At 44.4% G+C, this 25538-nt stretch overlaps 1 protein-coding gene across 1 annotated transcript in view; it reads right to left on the bottom strand.

Annotated features, from left to right (window-relative positions):
• The window catches only part of LRRK2 (leucine rich repeat kinase 2), a 1602077-nt gene that overhangs the window by 865801 nt on the left and 710738 nt on the right, over window positions 1–25538 (bottom strand). The window contains exon 28 of the mRNA XM_085654107.1: window positions 13472–13653. Within this exon, the coding sequence (XP_085510233.1) occupies window positions 13472–13653 (182 nt within the window). The remainder of the gene's footprint in view (window positions 1–13471; window positions 13654–25538) is intronic.

Below are 25538 nucleotides of genomic sequence, written 5' to 3'. Positions count from 1 at the left end.
AAGACAGAAATTTTTTACTCGATACAGGGGCAAGTCGAACAACCATAAAACGTAGTGAAGTTCCAGGGGCACCCCTCTCAGGCTCACAGAATATTTCCCTTGGTTTTTCAGGAAAACCTATTGTTAATGAAGTGTCACAGCCTCTTCCACTTACGATAGGACCTTTGACCCGAACTACAGATTTATTGCTTACTAAGTCATGTCCAGAAAACTTGTTAGGTATAAAAACACTGAAAGCTCTAGGAGCTATAATATGTTGTTCTCCGGAAGGAGTAAGATTGTTTTTACGTGATTTTAAAGGTCACTATGTGTCTAGAGACATGGATCCCCGACTGCAGACTTTACCTACACATCTATGGGCACAAGGCCCTACTGACGTTGGTTGCATGAATATTACACCATATCGAGTCACACTAAAGGCAGGAGTGGTACTACCACGAATGCGACAATACAAGTTACCACCAGATGCTGTAGTGGCTTTACTGCAAATCATTGACGAGCTCATTGCCCAAGGAGTGGTTGTGGAAACAGACTCCAATGTATGTAATTCACCGATAATTCCGATTCTTAAACGAACAGATCCGAAGGCCCCGCCAGTATATCGATTGGTTATTGATCTGCGCGAATTAAACAAATGCATTGTGCCACAATTCCCTGTGGTCCCAGATATCTCGTCATTACTAACAGCTATTGATTCCGAAGCAACATTCTTTACTGTAATTGATCTCAAGAATGCCTTTTTCAGCGTCCCAATAGATCCGGAAAGCCAATATTTGTTCGGATTTAGTTTAAATGGACGTAGCTTTAAATTCTCCCGCGCACCTCAAGGATTTACAGAAAGCCCCAGCATCTATAGCCAAGCACTGAAACGAGAACTCGACAGTATCCACATGCCAGTTAACACTGCTCTGCTTCAATATGTCGATGATCTGCTGATCACCGCGAGAAGCGAACCCGAATGTGAGAAAGCATCACTGACAGTTTTACAATTTCTAGCCGAAAAGGGGCACAAGGTGTCCCCTTCTAAGCTGCAATTCTGTGTCCAGCGAGTTGTTTATCTTGGACACTCGCTGTCCAAGGAGGGAAGGCAGCTTACACCCGACCGCATTCAGTTAATAGCTAACATGCCAATACCCAAGACACAAAAGGAGGTACGGGCTTTCATAGGCCTCACTTCATATTGTAGGCAGTGGATCCCTCAGTATGCATTTCTAGCTAAACCACTCATTCAGTTGACAACACAGGAGGCAGCCACATCGACTGTTCTCCCTTGGACTCAGGAACATACACAAGCTTTTGAAAGCTTAAAGAAAGCTTTATGTCAAGCACCTGTCTTAGCAACGCCATGTTACAGGAAACAGTTTACACTTTTTGTTACAGAACGCGAAGGTACTGCCTTGTCAGTACTCACACAGGAACAAGCAGGAGCACACAAACCATGTGCTTATTTTTCTAGTACATTAGATCCCGTAGCTCAGGCTTTGCCTGCGTGCCTGAAATCAGTGGCAGCAACAGCTTTAGCAATCAGACAAAGCGATGCCATAGTGTTAGGACATCCATTGACAGTTCAAGTACCACATGCAGTAGAGGTTCTTGTGAATAGAACGCAAACACAACACTTGACTATAGCGCGACTTACAGGGTACGAGTTAACATTGTTTCAACCACATATAGAAATCAGACGTTGTAACACATTGAATCCTGCCACACTTTTGCCAGTAATCGGAACAGACCCACTAGCCCATGACTGTATTGAAGTTATTACAATAACGACGAAACCCAGACAAGACTTAACCGATGTCCCATTGTCAGACCCAGACCTGACGTTGTATGTAGATGGTTCATGTATGAGAACAGGTACAGGAGACTTAGTGGCCGCTTACGCAGTCACAACAGATACTGAAATCATTGAAACAAATTGTATAAATACCTTGTCAGCCCAAGCCGCAGAGCTCATCGCTCTGACCCAAGCCTGTATTCAAGCCACTAATAAAAAAGTCAACATATACACTGATTCACGTTATGCATTCGGAGTTGTACATGACTTCGGCGTGCTGTGGCGAGAGAGAGGTTATTTAACTTCCCACGGTGCCCACATTCAGCACGGACCCCTCATCCATGCCTTATTAGATGCGATACATCTACCCACTGCAATATCAATTATGAAATGTAAAGCTCATACGAAAGTTACTGATATCATTTCTCAAGGCAATGATCTAGCTGACAGAACAGCTAAACAGACTGCTCAAACTCAAACATCCGACATGACAAAGACAATAGTCCCGATGCCAACACATTGTATGACGGTTAAAGATCCTACTCTTGACGTAATTGACATACAGACACATGCTACACCAGACGAAATAAAGAAATGGACTGAATTAGGAGGGATCCAAACGGATCAAGGATGGATGATGAAGGAAAAGTCTGTGTGGTTCCTTCCTGATTCAATGGTCCAAGTTATAATTAACACTGTACATAGTCCCGCACATCTAGGAGAAAAAGCTATGCTAGATAGCATTCAACACATTTGGTTCAATAAACATTTACGAGCAGCAGCCAAACAAAAAGTTCGTACCTGTATGATCTGTTGCCAGTTCAACCCAGGAAAAAGCGTTCCCGTAGAACAGGGTGGATTTCAGCCTCCTGATCACCCTTTTGAAGTCCTCCAGATGGATTATATCCAGATGGAACGATGTCGAGGATTCAAATATGTTCTCGTAGTTGTTTGTGCTCTTTCCCGTTGGACGGAGGCATACCCGGTTTCAGATTACACTGCCCCGACTACTGCCAAACAGTTGGTTCGAGAATTCTTCCCACGATACGGTTTACCACGTGTTGTTCACTCAGATAACGGCCAGCCGTTCTCATCCGAATTAATGAAACACGTTTCACTTTTGTTAGGCTATCAGTGGAAATTCCACTGTGTCCGACACCCCGAGGCAGCAGGTCTCGTAGAAAGACATAATCAGACTCTGAAAATTAGATTGTCCAAAATATGCAGAGAGAAAGGTGTCGACTGGGTAGTAGCATTACCAGTTGCACTCTTTTACACAAAAATGGTAGCACACTCTCGAACAGGGCTATCCCCGTATGAAGTGATCTTCGGCAGACCACCAAATATGTGGGGGACGCCCATACCACGAAAAATAACTGATATTAACTGTAATATGCTGACAGATTACTTGGCTTCCTTGATGTCTGCACTACAATCTTGTCGTTTACAGGTAGCTGCAGCTTTTCCTGACAACACTGAGGTGAAACCCCATGACGTAGTCCCGGGGGACCTGGTCCTGGTGAGGAACTTTGATCGAAAGACTCAGCTGGAACCCAGGTGGAAGTCGCCTCAGCTGGTTTTGCTCACCACAAGGACAGCCGTGAAGATCGAGGGCAGAAAAGGCTGGATACATTCAAGTCATATCAAGAAATTTCATGGACTACAATCAGATGTGAATACCACACCTTGTGTGTCTTCACCCATTGACTCAAAACTTCCTTTTGTTGAAAAGAGTAAATCCGAACTGTATAAACTGAAGCTCAGGTCCAATCAGTCAAGCAATTTGATTGTTTAAGTCCTCTCCAAGGTGAAGCGGTTGAATTGTCTCTGACATGTATCCCTTGGACCTGAATAGAGAAAACACCCGAAAAATGTTGAAACGACAGGCGTACTGTAAATCACTGCGTAGTCATTGTATAGTGACGTTATTAATTTTGTTTTCCTTAAGTCTTTTAATAATTACTGCAAGTATATTGTTGCACATATATTATCCTATTTCTAGACATGTTTATAATATTACTGCTGAACATTCTTTTAGTGAATTACCTCCGCTTGAGTTGTCTTATAGATTTGCGCTGCGCAATAATACGTTTATTAGTATGTTACATCATTCCCATCAGGTTAGCAATGCTACAAATTGTTGGATATGTGGCCGACTCCCTCCCTATCAGAATTATAAAGGAATTCTACCTCTCTTTCCATACCCGTTCACACACAACGGCTCCTGTGGAGCATGGTTTAGTTTAATTAATTCTCTAGATTCAAATTCTGCAGTTTATCAAGATAACTGGGTATGGGGAAATTTGAACTTAGTTTTGCTTAAGGTCTGCTACCCTAACAAGGAGGGACTTCCCCAGAGAACAGGAACTGATCTAGAAAATGAAGTGTATGGATTAGGTAATTTTACGCTTAATCTTATGATCCTAAATGTCGAATCCGAAGCTACTCCAATTTTGCCCGCTATGTCAATATTTCCAGTAAAAGGTGAATTATGTGTAAGAAAGAATGGTTCCATAAATATGGGCCACAGTAGATGCACCACTGTAGTAGAATTTAGTGATCAAGGCAAGTCTACATTTAGAGCTTCTCGCCATTCTTATTTCATATGTGGTCAGACGGCATATGTACGTTTGCCTCTAGATTGGGATGGTACTTGCTATATTGGATTCCTTTTGCCACCTGTTTTTCTAGCTCCTCCTGATTATCACAGAAATACTCATTTAGTATATAATAGAGTAAGGAGAGATCTCCCAATAGTCGATTACACTGAAACAGCATGGGAAAAATACACAGATTTCAATAAAGGTCTCTTTCCCTATATAGGTACCGTTACTAATAGTAAGCTGATACGTAGATTAACTAGAACCCTTGAAGCAGTAGTGAACGAAACTATTTCCGCCTTAGGCAATTTAACAGAAGAGCAGTCTGCTATGCGGATTGTTGTGCTTCAAAATCGTCTTGTCCTTGACGTCATCCTGGCCGATAGGGGCGGAGCTTGTAGGGTCATCGGATCAAGCTGTTGCATTTTCATACCAGAAAATTCGCCATCTGTATATAAAACCATAACTCGCCTTCATAAGATTGTAAGCCAGATACACCAGAACCCAGGCACCTGGACTTGGTCCGGTTGGTTTTGGAGTGTATTATCTACCTTTGGATGGAAGGTCCTATCTCTCCTAGGTATTGGCCTTCTCATACTATTCAGTTGCTGTCTATGTCTACAATGTGGACCAGCGATCTGTGGTCTGTGTGCCACATCGTGTATTCCACCACCAAGATTTCATTCATCACGGAAGAAGAAAGAAGAACAAATGATGTTATATGAACAGATCAATGGATTGATGAAGATTGATATCTCTTAACGGGCAAGTAGGGGACAAGGAGGGAATGTGGAAATATGGATTTTTCTGATCAGTTATGTCCCCTATCTTGGACCCCAACGGTTCCATGTATGAATCACAAGTACATGTATGTTCCCTCCAGTTCCAGTTATGAAGACGCAAACACATGTGCGTCCACCGTCAACATGTCCTCTGTCAGATCCGCCATGAATAGGCCGGATATTCCATTCCTAAGTATGAAAGGCCACCGGCTTTATATGGTTCACTTATACCATTTTACAGTCCAGGCAAGTAGGCCCTGATTCTGTCATCAAACTCTTCTTGCCTTCTGCCTCTGAAAGCTCCAGTCTGAGCCTGCATCTGTGACCATGAACTTTGTCTCATTCCCTGCGCGGCTCACGAAGCCTGACATCAGCCTGCTGCCTGCCAAAAACTGTATTTCACCTTCGAAATTATCTGCTCCGTTCCCTGCCCGATGCATTCCTGTCTAGTAGTTTAAGTAAACATTCTTCCAGCTACCGAGCAAAGGCCCGGCTTCTCTGTCTTTATGCAAGTAATTCATAGCCCTATTACTATGGAAGATTTCCGCCCTCGCATCTAGTGTAGACACTTAGACGCTTGTACACGCACTAACAGTCAGTATAGTCAGTATAGAATAAGATTCTACTCGAAGAGACCTCTCTTTTGGATAACATAGTTCTTTAAACATGGGATGTTAGATATGATTTGGGATTAGGTTGACTTGACCCTCCAGACTTCTGTCGCCACATGTAGAGCTAAATGTCAAGTCCCCTTCACCCCCTAGTTGCACGTCAATTACACGTCATGCTGCTGCGCGCGCATTTCTGCCAAGTATTTCTGCTGACATTGCGAAATTCTTTCATAGAACCACCCTATTATGACATCACATCTAATGACGTTCTTTTATCACTCCCAGTTACGCCTATTTTTGCTACGCACGAATATATTATCCACACTATCAATTGTTACGCCTCTTGTATTTGCTTCACTGTAATGCCTATTGTATAAAAGTGATTGATTGTCAATAACGTATGTACTTCACTTCCTGAACCTTCGTGGTGATGGAACTTGGAGCAACCGATTATAATCGACCATTGGAATAAAGCCCATTCCGAACCTCTAATACCACGGATTCTGCCTCTTATTTACTGAGCTATTTTATTATGTTTCTGTATCAAATTAAGTCCCGGTAATTAAATTATTTACCACACCTAGGCAGCGCATGCGCAGTCTCGTCGAGAGATGCTGTATACAGTATAGTGGGGGAAGCTCCGCCCACTTTCCGCCTATCTTTTTGATTTACCGAATTCCTAAATGCTGCAATCTGATTGGTTTTCCACAACTTAATCCTGCCTCCTGACGGCCATGACGTAATTTTTCTCCTTCCATAGCTATCTGCCCCTTTACTCTTAAAATTGTTTTGTTCTCCTGCCTCCCCGTTCCCTCCCGCAGTCCGTCACTTCTCTGCCCACCACAGCCCCCCCACCCACTCCTGTTCCTACCTTCTTGGAGGACCGCAGTTTTATTTACAATGCAATAGGACTCGCATAAATACGAGTCATATTGCCTTTGCAAATGCTTTTTTTCCCCTCTGATTGACTGGCTGCATTCTCACTTTATTTTGCCTGACCTAGACTCTCGCATGCGCACGATGCTATACATCGTACGCAGGTGTATCAAAAGTATGCCCAGCCTTAGCACTGATAATGGCCACCGCACTTTCCTTTTGCCTCTCGCAATTGCCGACGCGATTTATTAACTTTTTTTAAAACAATGCTACCACCTGCGATTTAGAGTAGAACATGTTAAGCTAAAGCGTGGGTGACGAGATTGCTTCAGAAGTACAGAAATGCTTTTTTTCTCTATTTCTTTTCTTTTGAAGCAATCTTGGCACCCGCGCTTTAGCTTACGATGTTTACAGCTAAAACCGCGAGTGCCGCAAAGAAACAAAGCTGTTGGCTGCCGGCAGGAGGCCATGCCCAGAGCCACCAGGTCCAATACATTGGCCAGCGTTTTTTTTTTTTTTTTTTTAGCAGCCGTTCGATGAGGCTGCAGAATGTCAGTCGCGCAGGACCAGCAGGCAGGATAACCAGGCTGACAAAGGAAATGTTTGCTGCGAGTCTGAGAGGCAGCGACGCCCTTTCCTCTCTGCATTTCCACCTCACAAAGATTATGGAGCGAGAGGGAGGGTGGTGGGGGAGGGCCACAAGACCCGTCTACGGAGAGTGACTGAGCGACAGAGGCTGGAGGAGCTGTGAGAACCCGGGCGAGAGACCTCAGTGCCAACTTTACACTGACGACGATTTATGGAACAGGGAGGGGCCTCTGGGGAGTGACTATCTCATGCCCCAGCCCTTACGGCCTCCCACTGGCACCAGCCTGTTGGCACATCACCTCCTATGACCGTACAGTCACAACACAGGACTGTTTTCCAGGCTGTGGGGGAATCAAGCAAAGTGCACAGACGGTCACCTCACGCCTGACAGCGGCAAAATGACTCTGCAACCCAACACACCGCACGCCAAATACCAAAGAAAGAAAAGCAATAATACGAAAAAAGAAACCTGACTGTGAAGTATTTTCAAAACTGCAGACAAAAACTGTTTTTAACTCAGCTTCTTTGATTTCCTGAAGTGGAAACGGTTCCAAAGCAATGAAAAAACGAAATGTCCAGAACTCTTCGTGTAAACTAATCTCCGGTTTTAAAGGTTCTGTCTGGTCTGCTTCCAATATCAGATTTCAGGCTGTCTGCATATGCTCTGGATGGTGCTCGAGTGTTGATTAATAGATTTCCATGACAGAGGAAACTACTTCTAAGACGGTATTAAAACAGCAGCCGGTAAGACCGGGTTAATGTACCTGCTGCTTTGGCATATGTATTTTAACCTGCAGATCAGAGACTTGAATTCCGGCATAATAGTTCAGTAGCTAAACCGCAGAGATAGGTAGATAATCTAAAAGTGACAGTTTCCAACCGCAGTCATGGATTTTATCTAATCTGCATATTCTAAACTGTAAGCATTTGTCGTACACTTATGCACATGGCTACTGGAACTACATTATTTTAGCACACATTAATAGGGTCTGAACAAAAGTTTCACCTCATTCGTGCCAATCCCACACTGTAACCACAATAATAGGAGTACCTTTTGACTCATTTGAGATTGAATCAGCAAACTCCGAAGCAGACATTGGAATCTGAGGCAAGTAAAGTACATTTTTAATCATCAGGAATTAGAGCAGCATTAAAATCGCATAATTCCAGTGGCCATACCTATGTTTCTCATGTTAAACTCTCAGCCCAGGCAGCATAGTTCAGTTTAATAATCAATCTATTGTGATGAATTACAAGTAAACTTGTAGGCACCATGTTCCCATCCTAGTAAAAGAGTTCATTTTGTGGACAGGCCTACTTAAGTTTAGGTTGTGAATATCAAGTTTGGAATATTGTTATACCTTAACATCATTGCCGTAATATTGTGGGACAAAAAAAATCTAAGTATGTAACATAACATAACGAGTATCCCGTAAACTTGCAGCCAGATCGTACACGGAGTTACATGTAAACTGCCTGTGGTTAGACCTACACAGCATGCGTGCTCCCTGATCAGGAGCCAAGCAATCACGTATGCTCCTGAGCATTTCTGTTCTCTTCTTGCAATGTATCACTGCACAGAATACAACGTGCCCAGGCAATATATTCATCCATGACAAGTGTCACTGTGTAAAATACATGAAATATTCCTGTTCTAACAGCATGTAATAACTCTCCGGAACAATTGCCCTATTACATTGTACTTCTGCGTGTCATCCTAGGTGGCATCTCTCCTAGGTTACAGTATCACTGCACAGCATCGCCCTGTCTCCGTGCATAACTATAGACGATAAATGTGTAATTCCTGCAACGTCGGCGTGTACCTGCAGGGAATAAAGAGCACTCATATATTGCTTTGTATAGCACACCCTATTTGAGCTCAGTGCAGCACTACACAGGTTGAATGGTATCTCAGACGTCTGCACCGGGAACAGGTTATCATGTGGCAATGATGTTCCTGTGATTGACTGTTCCGCTGCACATGGTACAATGCATGCCCGGGCAGTGGTCGTGCGCATCTCAGTAGCTGTCCAGGTTGGCTCTGACTTAGTTCTGTCTTCCATTTGCCGTTAGGTGTGAGGTGGCTACTGCCTTGGGGTGGCGCAAGGGTTTCAGATGTGGGTGGCCCCATCATCAGTTTTTGAGCTATCGGTAAAGGAGTGAAGGTTTGTCTTTGGCAAAATGACTGAATTCGCACCACAACCACACCCTAGAAGCCCTGCCTTGGTGTCATCAGGCCCCTTTACTCAACTGTTTGTTAGGTCAAGCCTAGAGGCTATGTCCAGGGCCACGGGAATTATGCGATTGTGCAGCCACAGCAAATTTTGCATAATAAAAGATTTGCCGTATTTGTCACATAGTCCATCATTTGGCGCATAATCTGATAAAATTAAACAAGCATTGGCATAGCCAATAGGGCTCGCCTTTGGGGCCTTATAAGTGTTTAGCCAGAGCTATTGACTTTGCCAATGTCTTCAAGCTGTGCTGTTGAGAAGTGTGACTGCTGTGCAGAATGCTGAAAAGTTCTAATGAAAAAGTGTCAGAAGCATTTTTGTTACCTTAAATATGACCAAGAAGGCATTATGTACAACTGAACGACCATATTAAAAAAAGTATTTACAATAAAAAATGTCCTCAGTTTTCTTTTGTTCTTGCAATGCTGGCAACTTGTTTCTGCCTATTCCAATGGTTGTTTGTTAAAGCTTTTTTTTGAGGGGGCATAAACAATCGGAGGGTGAAGGTTGGGAACTAGAACCTATATTATAACACTAGCAGCGGCCAGACGCTAGGGGAGAATCAACAGATGCCAGATTCCGAGAGCAGGCTGAGGTGGTGCTGAGGTGGTAGTGGTGGTGGTGGTGGTGATGACTGGTGTGGAGACGATGCTGAAGTGATGCTGAATGATACTCAGGTCTAGCTGAGTGATGATGATGTGGTGGTGTACTAGTGCAAAGGCGATGCTGAGTGATACTGATGTGGTGCTGAGTGATGCTGTGGTGGTGCTTAGTGATAATGTTGTGGCACTGAGTGATGCTGTGGTGGTGCTGAGTGATGCTATGGTGGTGCTGAGTAATGCTGTGGTGGCGCTGAGTGATGCTGTGGTGAGATGAGTGATGCTGTTGTGGCACTGAGTGATGCTGTGGTGGCGCTGAGTGATGCAGTGGTGGAGCTGAGTGATGCAGTGGTGATGCTGAGTGATGCTGTGGTGACGCTGAGTGATGCAGTGGTGACGCTGAGTGATGCTGTGGTAGTGATGCTGTGGTGGCGCTGAGTGGTGATACTGTGGTGGTGCTGGGTGATGCTGAGTGATATTGTTGTGGCTCTGAGTGATGCTGTGGTGGTGCCGAGTGATGCTGCTGAGTGATGCTGTGGTAGTCCTGAGTGATGCTGTGGTGGCATTGAGTGATGCTGTGGTGGTGCTAAGTGATATTGTTGTGGACCTGAGTGATGCTGTGGTGGCCCTGAGTGATGCTGTGGTGGCCCGGAGTGATGCTGTGGTGGTGCTGAGTATGTGATGCTGTGGTGGCCCGGAGTGATGCTATGGTGGTGCTAAGGGATGCTGTGGTGCCGCTGAGTGAGGATGTGGTGGCCCTGAGTGATGCTGTGGTGGCCCTGAGTGATGCTGTTGTGGCGCTGAGTGATGCTGTAGAGGTGCGCTGTGTGATACTGTGGTGGCGCTGAGTGATGCAGTGGTGGCGCTGAGTGATGCAGTGGTGGTGCTGAGTGATGCAGCGGTGGTGCTGAGTGATGCTGTGCTGGTGCTGAGTGATGCTGTGCTGGTGCTGAGTGATGCTGTTGTAACGCTGAGTGATGCTGTGGTGGCGCTGAGTGATGCTGCTGAGTGATGCTGTGGTGGCGCTGATTGATGCTGTGGTGGCGCTGAGTGATGCTGCGGTGGCGCTGAGTGATGCTGCTGAGTGATGCTGTGGTGACACTGAGTGATGCTGTGGTGGCACTGAGTGATGCTGTGGTAAAAAATGTCCAATCATATACGAAGGTAGATTTATGACTTGCAGTGTATACTTCTATATATAAACCACATGGAGGGATCTCAAAGGTTTCTGGTCATGGTATATTTTTCTTAGTTCCCCGAAGAGGCTCATGACTACGCGGGCACTATACAAAATCAGTAAACTACATGTTATCAGAAATGGAAATGTGAAAAAATTAAAGTTATGTAGCTATTGTTAACCGCATGCATGTTTTCCATGTATTAAAACAAAAATTGACCGTGTAATTGCCCCAAAATTATGTGATTTTAAAAGAAAGGGAAGGTAATCCTATGTGGTTCATTTTAAAGGGCAGTTATTCAACGAGTAAAATACTTCTGTCTTGAACGTGATTTCTTGTGTCCTCGGGGGTCTGCCCAGTGAGAGAGGCCCTCTGACCCTTGTCCCCAAAGCCCCTCAGATCTGCGGATCACTCGTGATCACGTGTCTTTCTGAAAGTCAGCACCTGGGAACACGGAAGCCTTGCACGCATCTGACCCTTGTCCATTTAATACATGTTATTGGTGGGTCCGAGCCCTGTAACCTGGCACCTGAGGATAGAAGTGACGTTTGTTCTCCTGGAGGCGGCCCCTCTAGAAGTGTTTGTTTATTGGCTCTGTTGAACTGAAGCTGCTTTCCAGCGTCGGGAGTGAAGTATTCCCACCAGTAGTCATCTGAAGCTCACTCTTCCCCCCTCTAGAGCTTGCATCAACCACGGACTCAGCTGCAGCATTTCAGGAAACCTGAAAAGACAATAGATGGTAGGGGCTTTCCATAAATTACCAATTAAAAAAAAGAGAAAAAAAACTCAGCCGTTGCAAAATGGATCTGCAGGCAGTAATGTAAAGACAGAGTCTGTGGTATGTCAGTAACTCTTATGGGGTTGGGTGGGGGCGCCACTGTGGACGGGTTTGTTTTCTGTGAATGCAAACGGAGAGGACAGAGGTTCAAGTCTCTGACACGAGGAGCGTTAGGCTGGGCTGGGCACCAGAAAGACAAGCACGCGCGCCTCGCGCTGCAAGTAAAAAAAAAAAAAACGAGGCGCGAGTGGTGTGCGATGTGTGCGCACCATGATGAGAGAGGAAAGCCAGATGGCGCCTCTGCTCGTAATTGTGCGCGTAACCGCACGCTTTAGGCCACACAAAAAGCGGGTGGTCTGATTTTTTAAGACCACTAACTAAATGTTGCGCCAGTGCAGCGCATGCGCTAGCTCAGGCGAGACCTAAAAAGATGTAAATACGAGACTAAGTGAGGATCTGTACAAGTGTGTCAGTTTGAATGGCTAAGTAGCTGCAGTGACCCCTAAAGAAATGAGAATTGCAAAATGCTGTTTTCTTGGGCGGGATGTATTTTAAAGTTTTGTTCAAGCATCTAACATCTAAGAAATTATCGTACATTGCGTTATTATGCTAATAAAGTGTTTTGTTGGTTACAACATACTACATATGTGACATTGTATCAGACCTGCCACCTTAAAAAAAAACATTTGCAGTGCAATAGGTCTCGCATTTTCGAAACTTTAACCTATTGGTATTGTAAATGGCAATGCCTTTTATTATTGTATGTTTTTTAAACGCATAAATAAAAGGCAATGCCATTTACAATGCCAATAGCACAAAATCTCGCAAATGCCAGACCTATTGCATTGCAATCAACCACACACTTCCTCGCCACACAAATCATTTCTACACATTTCCTTTCCAGCCCACGTTTTTCAAATCAACAACACAATTGCACAACACACCACATATATCCACACCACACAATTCTGCATCATGCCATATAATTCAACAGCACACCACATAATTAAACACCAGAAAATACCACTCCACCACACAAAATGACATTCCACATAATTACAATCTGATACACAATCCCACTCCACATAATTACAGTGCACTCAATACCACATAATTACTAATCACATATTTCCCATTACACACCATGTCACATAATTCCACTACACAAATCCACTCCACTCAATTCCACCACACACCATTTCACAGTTAACAATTCCAAGGCACATAAATCCACTCCACACCACATACATTTGCTTTAATCCAAAACACATGGGCAAAAGACATTCTCATTTACAACACCAATATCTAACTCTCACAAATGTGAGACCAATTTGCATTGTAAATGCTTGTTGCAATTCATCAGCAGTTTTCCTTGTATTTAATAGCAAACAGCAGTTATTTCCAATCACAACTGTACAGCTCAACATTAACACAATTATTCCTTTTACCTAATAATGTCTTTCGCTTTGAATCCTAGGTGTTTTAGATCCAAATCCAAATCAAGGCCATCCAATGGAAGGTCCCACACTTTTGTGAGTTTTCCCATTTCATCAGGAAAACACCTCAGTTTTGGATTGTGACTGACATCAAAGGTGGTCAGGTTTTGAAGGAAACCGATCTCAGGTGGGATCTGAAATAAAATAATGAAGGCATGGGATCCGTTAAAACAAATCAGACACCAGGGTGTTCATAAATCACAGTCAAAATCAATACTGTAAACCCACTGTGGTGAAGTCAAAGATTCCAAAAGAAGCCACGAAGATGAGTTTAAGAGTAACATATTTGGATGATTATTGCAACTCATTCAAAAACATAAATCCCTTAAATTACACTTATGCTGAACTACAACAGTCTGCTAAGAGCAAACCGAGAATGCTTTGGCATCGCCACAAAATTCCTCCCTAAGATACACTGACATAGTATGAGTTCCACAGGCACCAGTGCTGGCAAGAAAAATGCCCCCCCACCCACTTCTGCGTGGATACTAAAATACTGCCATAATATGTGTTTAGTGGGCCCCTCAGGCCTCAGAGCCTCGGTGCCACTGCACCATTATAAGCGACACCCCTGCAAAGATGCACCACATTTCTCCCTCTAAAAATTAACAACTGAAACAAACGAATCAGTACAAAGTATATAAAGTACAGAATCAAGGAAAAACCTGGTAAACAAACTACTAGCTCATATCAAAAATGATAAAATAGTATATTAAGCACAATACATACAAAAGTCTTATTGGACACCAACCCTCTAATGGGTTATAAAAAGGGTACTCGGCAACATGGCTAATGTATCACAAAATTCTGGAGATAAAATGGATTCATAACCACTCTTCCTATTATCACCACTTCCAAGCTTCACAACGCCTCCATGCACCCTCACCAAGCTTTGATCAGAACCACCACACTCCTGATTCACACACCTCTCAGAAATTTTGGGACATGTCTAAGGTGCCACTGATTTCACCACTACCACTTTACTTTTGTTTAAAAGGGGATTTTCCCACAGAACCATGTTGGGACATGTGATGGCCAGTTATGCAATTCCTTCTTCCAGTCTAGGCTATTTGTTTGCGCCATTTGGATACTTTTCTTATGGGTCTTCTTCATGCATTTGGCTGCACCATTAGTCTCCAGATGATTCACAGAACTCTGTTTGCAAACAACGTAGTGCTCCCTCAAAAAATTATCCATAGCACTGGAACAAAACTGAACGCCACTGTACAATACAGTGCTTTTAGGGCAGCCCTCTTGTGCCAATATGTTCTGTAAATATTTAATTATAGCAAACATGAAGTACACCTTTACACAAGAAATCTCAGCCCACCTTTAAAAGAAATCCGACACAATAAGGTATGAGGTGGTAAGTTCCCATCTTATGGTACCAACTAGATCTATTGCCACTTCCACCAACAGGTAATTTGCTATTTATCACATTTTCCGCACTTTAAGCAATCACTCTTTTTTTTAAATAAATCTTTTAATGGTTTGCCAATAACTATAAAAAGAAACAACAGCCATTGACATCATAACACCACTAGACTAGCTACATGGTAGGCTTAGGGTTCAGTCACGATTCCATTTGTTTTGGGTGAGCCACCTAGGCTTCTGTATTTTTTACAGGTCCAAATATTTTGACAAATTTTCTGGGGCATCCCCTGCCATCATAAACTGTATCTTCTCCTTTAGTGCCGCAGTCCACCCCATTCACCCATTGAGACATAGAGGGTGTGTATTTTTACTCTAGGCACCTAGAAATGTCTTGTTATGCTGTAATCAGTGTAATGTTACAGAAGAGATCGTACCAGGGCAATGTTTTCCCCCATACTCAAACTCCCAGGGTGGCCAATCATCCTGTTAGTTGTACTGGGGTCTCCACCACCTCCGAAAAGCAGCCCTCCACTGGACTCTAGTACGACTGTATGTGTGGGCAGTCCTACAATGTGTGCAACATGCTGTCGTGTTGGCCACATCCCCGCAGGCATCTGTCAGAGTCCCTCTTACCCATTCGGTGAAGTTGGGTCCTGGTGATGTGTCAACCTATACTCGGCTCTAATAGCCACTTACCGGGGATATCTGCATGCCACGTCATGTAGTGTTTTTCAGTGTTCCTTGAGTGCATGTCTGACCTGCATATAGTGGGAATGTTGTGATGTGGTCAGCTCGTACTGTGCCTTCAATTCCGAAAAAGGGAGCACACCCTCTGGGCCCCATATATCATCCAAATTAGAGATTCCTATTAGGTCCCACTGATGTCCCCAGTCCAGACAATGTAGTATCCCAAGGATAGCTGAGTCCCACAAGGTAGTCTCCAATGTGGGCTCCCCTGCCACCCATCTTTCTAGTCTTTGTTTTCCCTTTGAGCTAGGTCCAGTGATAATGGCTGTCTCCTCACCTGGAACAACATTCTCAGTTTGTATTCAGTCTTAACTGCATCACACTCCAACTGACACTCTTAACTCCACTTGAATTCAACTTACCTACCAGCAACCTCATGTTGCATGTCCTAGCTGCTTGTTCAATATCAACTTGCCATAATATTCCACCATGCCCTTTTTGATGGCATTGATCAAATTCTTCTTAGGGCTAACTCCACAACCGGAGATCCGGTACCCTAGATCATTTACTTCCCTCACACCAAATCTACACTTTTTATGATTACTATCAATCCAACTTCAGTAAGCTTCCCTAAAGAATAGGTTGCTTACCTTCTGTAACACTCTTGATGGTCGGGTCTCTCTCTAACCACCAACTCCTCACCTTTTGAATATTCCCAAGGCATCAGACTGGATTCAGAAAATCTTCAGCCATACCCATGCCAACGGCTCTGCATCGACATCATTCCATTCCAGATGTGATGTGCGCAGGCATATATAGATACCACCCTTGCGTGCTGACATCAGTTACTTTCTTGACACTCCTGCACCCAAAGATGAGGAGCCAATCAGATTAGTCATGATCAGTATGCAGATTCCTAAGTTGGGATTCTTTTATGTGTAGAGACCAGTTCATGGAACGCGGAGGTGGGAGGGTAAGTGAGGAATCTGCAATGAGATAGTCTCCACCAGAAAGAGTTAGCAAAGGTAAGTAAGTTGCTTTTAGAAACTTCGAATCACTGTTTCTTCACATTTTGTGTAGATAGCAAATCCCCAAGTGTTGGGTCAGTGAAATAGCTCAAACCAAAAAGTCCTTCAGAACAGGCAAAATGCAGATTTCGATGGACTCCACTGTCCAGACAGTAGTGCTTCATGAAAGTATAAAGAGATGCCCAGGTAGCCACCTTGTAAATGTCCAAGACAGGCACCAAGCTTGTCAGTATAGTAGTAACAGCCTTGGCTCTGGTACAATAAGAACGCAAGCCTTCACGGACTGTTTTGTTGCCTATACGTAGCAGATCTTAATTCAAAGCATGATCCAGCTAGAGATGGTCCTTTTCTGCACAGCCTTGCTTGTCTTTGCTCCAGGAAATCTGATAAAGATCTAATCATCCACCCAGTGTTCTCTGGTTCAAGAAATATGAAACCTGACAGTGGGGAGGTGGAGCAAAGAATGACACAAGAGTGATATTCTGACAGTGATAAAAGGGACTCACAACCTTCAGGAAGACAAAGGCTTGAATCCTAGAACTAACTTCACTAGGTAAAAGTGGGGTAAGGCAGGTTGACTGACCAGGGCTGTAACTTGCTCACTCGCCTCACCGATGTTATAGCGCCAAGAAAGAATATCTTGAGAGTGAGGAGCCAAAGAAAATAACTGTGTAAAGGCTCAAAGGACACACACATGAGGGATGTGAGGCCCAAATTTAGATCCCATTGGGGCATAATAAATGGAGAAGGGCGAAACATATATTGTAACCCTTTAAAGGGATGCATCACAACAGAGAACAAAAGTGATGAGGGCTGGTTCAGCAACCGTAAATTAGACAGAAACAGCTGACAGGTACCCTTTAATAGTGCCCAAAGCAAGGCCCTGCTGGGCTATGGACAACACAAACAACAAAGCTTTGGAAAGTTTGGCAAGGAGTGGGTCATTCTGCTTAGAAGCTCACAAACTCCTCCCAAAAGCAGGCGTATAAAGATTTGGTTGAATGGCATCCGGCTGCTAAGATGACGTCAACCATTTCCGGAGAAAAGTCAAAGACACTCAACTGATGCCAAACAATCCCCAAGCATGGAAGTGTAGGGTGCGCAGGTTGGGTGCAGAACCCTGCCATAGTACTGCAACAGAATATCCTGCCAAACTGGCTGCTTGACTGGAGGACAGATGCTTATGCTCATGAGTTTGGGATAACACACTCTCCATGCCCATCCAGCACCACTAGGATGACTAGGGCCTGGTCAGTCCTGATGGTCTTCAGAACTAGGGCAGGAGTGGCATCAGTGGGATGGCACACAGGAGTCCAAGTTCCACTCAATGTGGAACGAGTTTCCAAGCTAGAGAAATCTTTGAAACACCAACAGGCGCATGTGCTGACATTGCATTTCTTGGAGGTGGTAAAAAGTTTGAGCCAGGGTTCTTCTTACTTGCGGAAAAGACAGTGTGCCACCTCCAGATGTAACTGCCACTATTGATCTGCAAGGCATCAACAACTTAGTTTGCCACTCTGGCATTCAGAGAGGCCAAGAGATTGATTTGTTACCAGAAAATCCCCTGGCGGTCCTGCCACATCCAGAAATTAAAAGCCAACAGGCACAAGGTTCACAACCCCACCCTGACCTTTTTGTTGTGGTACTACATGGCCAGTTGCTTTATCCATGAGCACCTGCAGCAGATTCCCTTTGATGGAGGGCAGGAAGGCTTGCAACGTCAAGCAGATGGCACTCAGCAACTGAAGGTTGCGTTAGAGCCGGGCCTCTGCTGGAGACCAGACACCTCTGATATCCACTCTCCCAGATGGCATCCCCAACCCAGAAGTGATGCATGGGTCACTACTTTGAGCTCTTAGTGGGGTAAGGAGAGGGGTCTGCCAATGACCATAATTGCGGTCTTGCAGCCACCACTGTAGATCTTTTGCAGTCTCCTCCAAAATCTGGACTATATAGGAAAGATCCCCCTGCTGCTGTGCCCACTGCATAACCTGCATATGTCATGTGGTATGCTTGACCAGCATGATGCAGTGTGTGTAGACTCGGAGTCATCCTAACTGAGATCCAGGACAGAGGTTGAAATATCAGGCCATAGGTCGAATGTTGTGGACTTTTTGCTCCAGGGGGTAGGTGCAAGAGTGCACCAACTCCAGAATGGTTCAGATGCAGGGGATAATCTGCAAAGGATTATGGTGTAACTTCAGCACAATGATGATGAATCCCAAGAATGTAGGAGGTGTGCCATAGTCTAGAGGTGGTTGATGACTGCCTGGGTGGAGCATGCCTACATCAGCAAGATGTGAAGCTAGTGGAGGACTGAAACTCCTGACCTCCGATGATGTGCTGCTATCAGTGAGTGTCATTACTTTTGTGAACACCAGAGGAGGGCTGGTAAGTCCAAAAGGGAGCACAGTGAATTAAAAATGCTTGTGGAATACCATGAACAGCAGGCAATGCCTGTGGGCCTGCAGGTTAGAAATGTAGAAATAAATGTTCTGCAGATCAAGTGCTACCATTCAGTCTCCAGGATCAAGAATAGGCAAGCCCTAAGAAACTGATTAAGAATACGCCAGGCATGTTGCACCGGCTCCGTCAGTGATGGGAGGCGGATATTGCAGACATAGATGAGGAAGGCTGTCGAGAAGCTCTATCCTCACCCAGGGAAGTAGCGATCAGGTCACGATTCCGCCTAGTGCAGCTTGAGATCTTACACAATATGGGGAGGAGACCTAGCACTGCCTGCTTGCAGAGTTGCGGAAGAGATGGTACCTTTCATCATATAATCTGGGATTGTCCAGAGATACAGAAATATTGGACTTCAATATCATCCCATATAAATAATGTAGTGGGAAGAAATGTTCCCCTCTCAGAGAGAAGATGTTTACTGAATGTGTGGCAACCCTCAGATCTGGGCCGGATGGAGCAAATATGGGTCACACAGGGGCTTATAGTGGCCAAGAGAAATATTGTGAGATTGAAGGGAATGGAGTGCCACCAAAACTTAAAGGCTGGAAACAAGATATGGACTGGGGTATGATGGGGGAAAAAGTAATTTATGAAGGCTGTGGGATTCCACAAAAGTGGAGGAAAATCTGGGCCAGTTGGAATAAATACAGAGCTGGCCTCTGTACTGAGCTGGGAGTTGGGGGGGGGAGGGTGATACTTGTGATACTTGCAATGGGTGGGAGAGCAGACAGAGGAGAAGATGGGATGCAAATCTGTGCTATGCTCAGACTGTCAAATAATGAGAACCGAAAAAGGAAAACTGTATTCACCATGTACATGTGCAATACCTAACACTGCTGATTACTTTGTATAAATGATGTCATAGTTCTTTCAATAAAAACGATATGTTAAAAAAATTAATAAGAATAGGCAAGCCCTGGTCCAGGGAGAGCATCTTGAACTTGTCTTCTCACAGAAAGGAATAGAGATGGCAAAGGTCTAAAATGGGACAGAGGCCTCTGTCCCTTTTCGGTACCTAAAGTAGTAGAATTAGCAACCACAACCAACTTCTGGTGATGACACCCTCTCTATGGTTCCTTTTGCCATGAAAGCCTGCACTTCCTGCTGCAAGAGCGAAAGGTGGCCCTCTGACAAGTCAGTTGGGGACTGTAGAAGGTGCAGAAGTGTCTTAAAAAATGGTAAAGCATAACCCCATTGAACATTCTGCAGGACCCACCTCTCCAAAGTTATCGACTACCAACGTGGCAGAAAGTGTCAGAGCCTGCCTCTGACAGAGTGGCTCTGTGCCATCAAGGGCACTCTAAAGAGGTTTGGGAGGGGAGGCAGCTTAGGAGAGGTGGACAGGACACTTGGGTGCCCGTTGTCCTGGGTGCCTTTTTCTGTGGGTACAGCTGCCACAGCCACGAAAAGGCTGGGAATATTGTAGTATCTATTTGGGATGTTGCCTGTATTGTGAGCCTATACCATAACCATGGAAGGGGCAACATTTCTGTTGCAGCTGCCATGAGGAGCAGAAAGGCCCAGAGAGTGCACTGTAGCCCTGTCATTGGGGCAAAGCAGGAAATCTAACCCAGCAACAAAGCAACCTTTACAGTCATGAAATTCAGATTTGTTCCACTCTGAGCTTTTGGTGCCAAAACCAAAGAACTCATCAATGACATATTCTATTTTGCTAGCTTAAACCTTCGATTCTGTATGCAGGAAGATTCTGACCTGCAAAAGGTAGAAGGTAAAAACTTTAAACAGGGCAACCTTCTTTGTGTACCCCAACTCCGCTCCATTACCGTTAGCCTAAAATCATGTCAACGTCCCTGAAAATTGTGAAATCGGACTTTAAATTTCCACTTTACTATTTCCAGACCTTTCTTTTATTTTAAACCTTCAAAATTCACACGTCCAGTTCTTATTATCCAAGGAAGCCATGAGTTTCTCACTTGCCACTGTATTCCAGAGCTTGTGAAGCCAGTCTGAGTGGACTGACGTGGTGTCTGTGCTTCATTTGGAAGTGATTCCTTGTCTAGCCGCAGTGACAGCCATCGTTATCGCTTTCCCGGTCGGTAGGTCAGCTGGTTCGGTAGGCCCAGCAACGTTTAGCTATGAAAATGGGGAAAATCAGTCTAAAATATCTTGTCAATGTCTCTAACTAAGGCTTCCCTGTATCTCTGCAATTTGGGACATCTCCAAAGCAGATGGGTGAGTGTATCTAGCTGACCGCAGTTACACCAGCAAGTGCTTAGGGAGCTGGGTTGTAGTACCAATAATGGGCGATTTTCAGTATGGATTCTTTCCCTGTCGCTTTGAGTGAAGAGGTGCAGACTCTGCAAAGTATGTCAGCTCATTCCCTGGGCATGAATGGGTGGTCCATTTCCTGTTCCCAGCATTATTGAGCAGGGGATTTCGTTCAGAAAGGCATAGAGATCAGAGAGCACTCGTTTGTCATCAGACTTATTATTCAGCCATTTTTGTAACCTTGGTTATCAGTCTGGAGGCATGGGGGTTGACGAAGGGCTGAGTAACCTATGCCTGAAAGCTCTGTATTGCCAGAATTCAGTGCTGCGGAGACCATAGTTAGATCGGAGTAGTAAGAAGTCCATTACACCCCTAGAGTCGTAAAGGTCTCCAATTTGCTTGAAGTTGGCTGATTGCCATGTGTGGTATTCGGAGCTAGTGTGTGCATGAGGGAATACCTGGTTTCCTATAATGGGTGTGGAGGGGGAAGTGGGGGTGGATAACCCCTTACCCCTCATTACTCTGTCCAAAGTTGCTATGGTGGCCAGTGGAATGGGTGATATGTAGACTCCTCGGGACAGTGCACTTTGGGGAGCAATGGGACCTTCCATATGTGGATCCCTGAAATGGGATGATTGATGAAGCACCACAATTTTGGTGGGACAAGACAAAAAGAATGCACCTCTTCATCTGGGGCCAATAGAAGTGGGCAACAATCTTGGCAAATGTCTTGGCTTGTCCTAGATCACCTGCCAGGGCTATGCCATGAGCAAAGCCCAGTTAGAAGGTCTGGCAGCACTGGGGGAGTACCAGCCCAAGCTGCTCAGGAGCCACGAACCATAGGCTTGCTGTATAGGAGGTCATTCTCCCAGTAGATCAGGTGAGCTCCAGATGTGTCACCTGCTGCCTGGGCCTCAGCTTGTCACCTAAAGCCCTCCAAAGTGGGGCACTCTTTCTGCGCCTTGCGAAATTCCTCCCTGGTGGACCCCTCAACTTGCCCACCAACAAGCTCAGGCAGGTCCCCAGGGTGGCAATGTCCTCTATGGTTGCCTCAGTAGCATCCTCATCACCTTAGCAATTGAGATGGATTTGTGGGAGTGTACCTGGTTTGGTCCCCTACTTCTAAAGTAAAAAGTGTGGTGTGCCCCAACATAGGCATGTGATTTTACAAACCACCACCCCAATGCTCTTCTGGGATCAGGGATAGCTCATAGGCAGAAAACCACTCGTCAATGTCATCTCCCACCACATAATTGGGCACCAGATCCTTCGGGGATAAGGACATTTCTGTCTTCTTCAGACACTGTAGAATTGCTGCCACCTTCACTGCTGGACTCTGCCTGCTTGACCTTGAGATCCCGCTCTTTCAAACTCAGCTCATGAGTCAATAAAAGATTTTTCTCCTCCATTTTGCATCTGAAATGTCTTCTATGCCTTCCTGTCGGCCAGTTCTTAAGGGGACAGACCATGTGATGAAACACTGCTTTCTGCTCTGGCTGGGGGATCCAACTCAAGGGATGAGTCCTCCCCTCCCCTGAAGACTGCATTCCAGGGCTGATGTCCTGGTCTTAATCCTGATCCTCCATATTATCCTCATCCTCCTGCTACTCTGTGACTATAATCAACTGGTGGACCTCTGTCCAGGCCATCAGAGCATTCAGCAGCTCCAAATGCTTGGTGCCTTTCTTCATTTGTAGACCCTTTTCCTGGCAGAGTTGCTTAGGCTCAGCCACTGTGTAGTCTTCCAGGCTGACCGACTCTAACTCTATTACTACAGGTATGGTTTCAGACAGTCCAATAGACATAATGAGTGTACATAAATTAGCTAATCAAGGAAAATGTAAAACTTGAATTGGTCTTGGGTATGGGCTGGTAGTGTACAGCAAAACAGTGTATTGCACTGCATAAACACAAGTCCAATCCTCACAACTGATCACCAATGTAAGAAATTGGGTTTCTTGGTGACAGGGGTGTTAGCCCTGGTCAATCAGCAACCACAATCTTAGTCAGGGTAAGGCACAGGCAACCCACAAATTTACCTGTGCTCAATCCCCTGGTAACTTGGTACAGAGCGGTCAGGCTTAACTTAGAGGCAATGTGTAAAGTATGTGTGCACACCTCAAACAGTAAAACAGTGAAGACACCACACAAGAAGATCCCACACCAGGCTAGAAAACTATAGCTTAATTTAGTAAATAAAACAAGCATAATATGACAAAAATCCAATCAGTAGAACTGAAGTTAGGAAATCCTAAAGAATACACAATAAAATAGAACCCTGCACACACTAACAGTATATCAATTATATCAATCAATAATGAGTCTTTGCTGGAACATGCGCTTCAGTTTATTCACAACAGCCTTAGCCAACACGTGTTTTGTCGTGCTTAAGGTTGTGCGCAGTGACTTCTTCAGGGCTAAGAAACAAACAATAGTACAGAATTGGGAATTAAATGTATGCAACAATAGCATCTAATGTCAGTTTTCATTGTGACAGACTAACTTTGAAGGATCGGCTCATGTTGCCTACTCGAGCCTGTGGAAACCCATGCTGTCTTAAATATGTCTCCTCGTTGTTTAGTGACAAACTAGTGTATTTTAAGAAAAATTATTATAACACTCTTAGATAAAATAAACTGGTCGAGAGTTAAGGCATGCTTGTTCCTTGTGAGTCTAGTTGTGACATATAAACCTGAACAGTTTTGCCAAAGTGAGTTTAACAAAATGCCACCCCCTTAATGTTGCTGGTACCCGAAGGTGTGTAATAAAAAACAAAATACCTATACTCAATACGTGAAGAACCTAGGGGAAAAGAGACAGGTAAAAAAGAGAGAAAAATAATGCTAAGTATACAAGACCTGTAAGAGCAAGTTTAATTCTGACCAAGAAACCAACCTTAAATCTGGTTGTATTTCCGTCCCAAATGGGATTCAACAGAGTCAAATGTTAGACACACAATTAAGACTGCACATAACTTGTGTCCAGAAATAATCCCTCCTATTCACAGTATATGTATCCTGGATGTGTTTTCCAATGAGGAGTCCCCGAGGATGGGTAAATAAAGCAAAACAACCTAATTACAAATAAGAATACACCCAAAGGAAAAATGGCAGGGGCATATTCTATATACTTTAAGAATATGGTAATGTGGTCCCAAGTACCTTAAATGAGGTTACCCCAATAGGCTCAACGTGCCATGGTAACAGAAAGGCATACGGACGGGGTAGGTGGAATCGAGCCGGCACCCGAGCTAAACTCCTGGTAAGGTGCGGGTGTCCTACGTTCCCTAACCTCTGGAGCATTTCTCCTCATAGTGTTAGGTCTCGATCAGGAGAAGTCTCAACTATTTAGTTGTAGCCATACTGTAGGGTACACAGTTGTTGGCCCGCTCTGGCACTTGCAGAGGGTATTAACTTTTGGCCCGCCCTGACACTCGCAGAGGGTATTAACTTTTGATCCACTCTGCTTTCACGTGCACATCACTTTACTTTGTCTTTTTCGGTCCTGAAGAAGCGCCAAGGATCCCTGCGACCACATAGGTGCAAAACATGTCGACTTTTTATCCTTTTAGTTACCGGGGCACATTGAGCCTATTGGGGTAAAATTTAACCTAAGGGTTTTTACTCTATCAGGGGCACCGCTTGAAATCGCACAGTCTGCATGCCCCATGCTGAATTGAAGTCAGATATCGGAAGACCAAGGAGTCGCATGTACAAATAATCTCTAAATGATGATTGATGGGTTCTGAAAGGTATGGCTGGGGGTTCCCTGCCAGGTAGGAGGTGTTCAGAGGGACTAGAATGTCTGAGGATTTTAAGGAGGTGATGTCTTGCTGATATGAGGCTAAGCGCAGCTGCTGGTTGATTGTCTTCTTCCAGGTCAAGAAAGAGATGGTGTTGGCTGTTAATGCAGGTGCTATGATTTGGAAAGATGTAATTTCATTCATTCATTTGATAACTTTATTTCGGTCAAAGACCATAAAAGTGCAGATAAAATACATACATAGCACAAGAAATTAAAAACAACAAGAAAAGACAATGTTAAAAAGGATTAAATTCAAAAGTTATCAAAAGTAAAAAATAGAGAAAAGAAACCTTACCATTCACACATTTGCAAAAGAGTTTGTCTTCTGCGCCACATACCAAATAAAAAGCGGGATACAGCAAAAACAATGGGGGGATGGGTATCATAAATCAAAACCCGACAGGCCTGTGCAGAATGGCGAAATCCAAGGT

This window comes from Triturus cristatus, chromosome 4_1, assembly GCF_964204655.1.
Source record: "Triturus cristatus chromosome 4_1, aTriCri1.1, whole genome shotgun sequence".
Lineage (NCBI taxonomy): Eukaryota > Metazoa > Chordata > Amphibia > Caudata > Salamandridae > Triturus > Triturus cristatus.
This window is presented reverse-complemented; position numbering and strand designations above follow the sequence as displayed.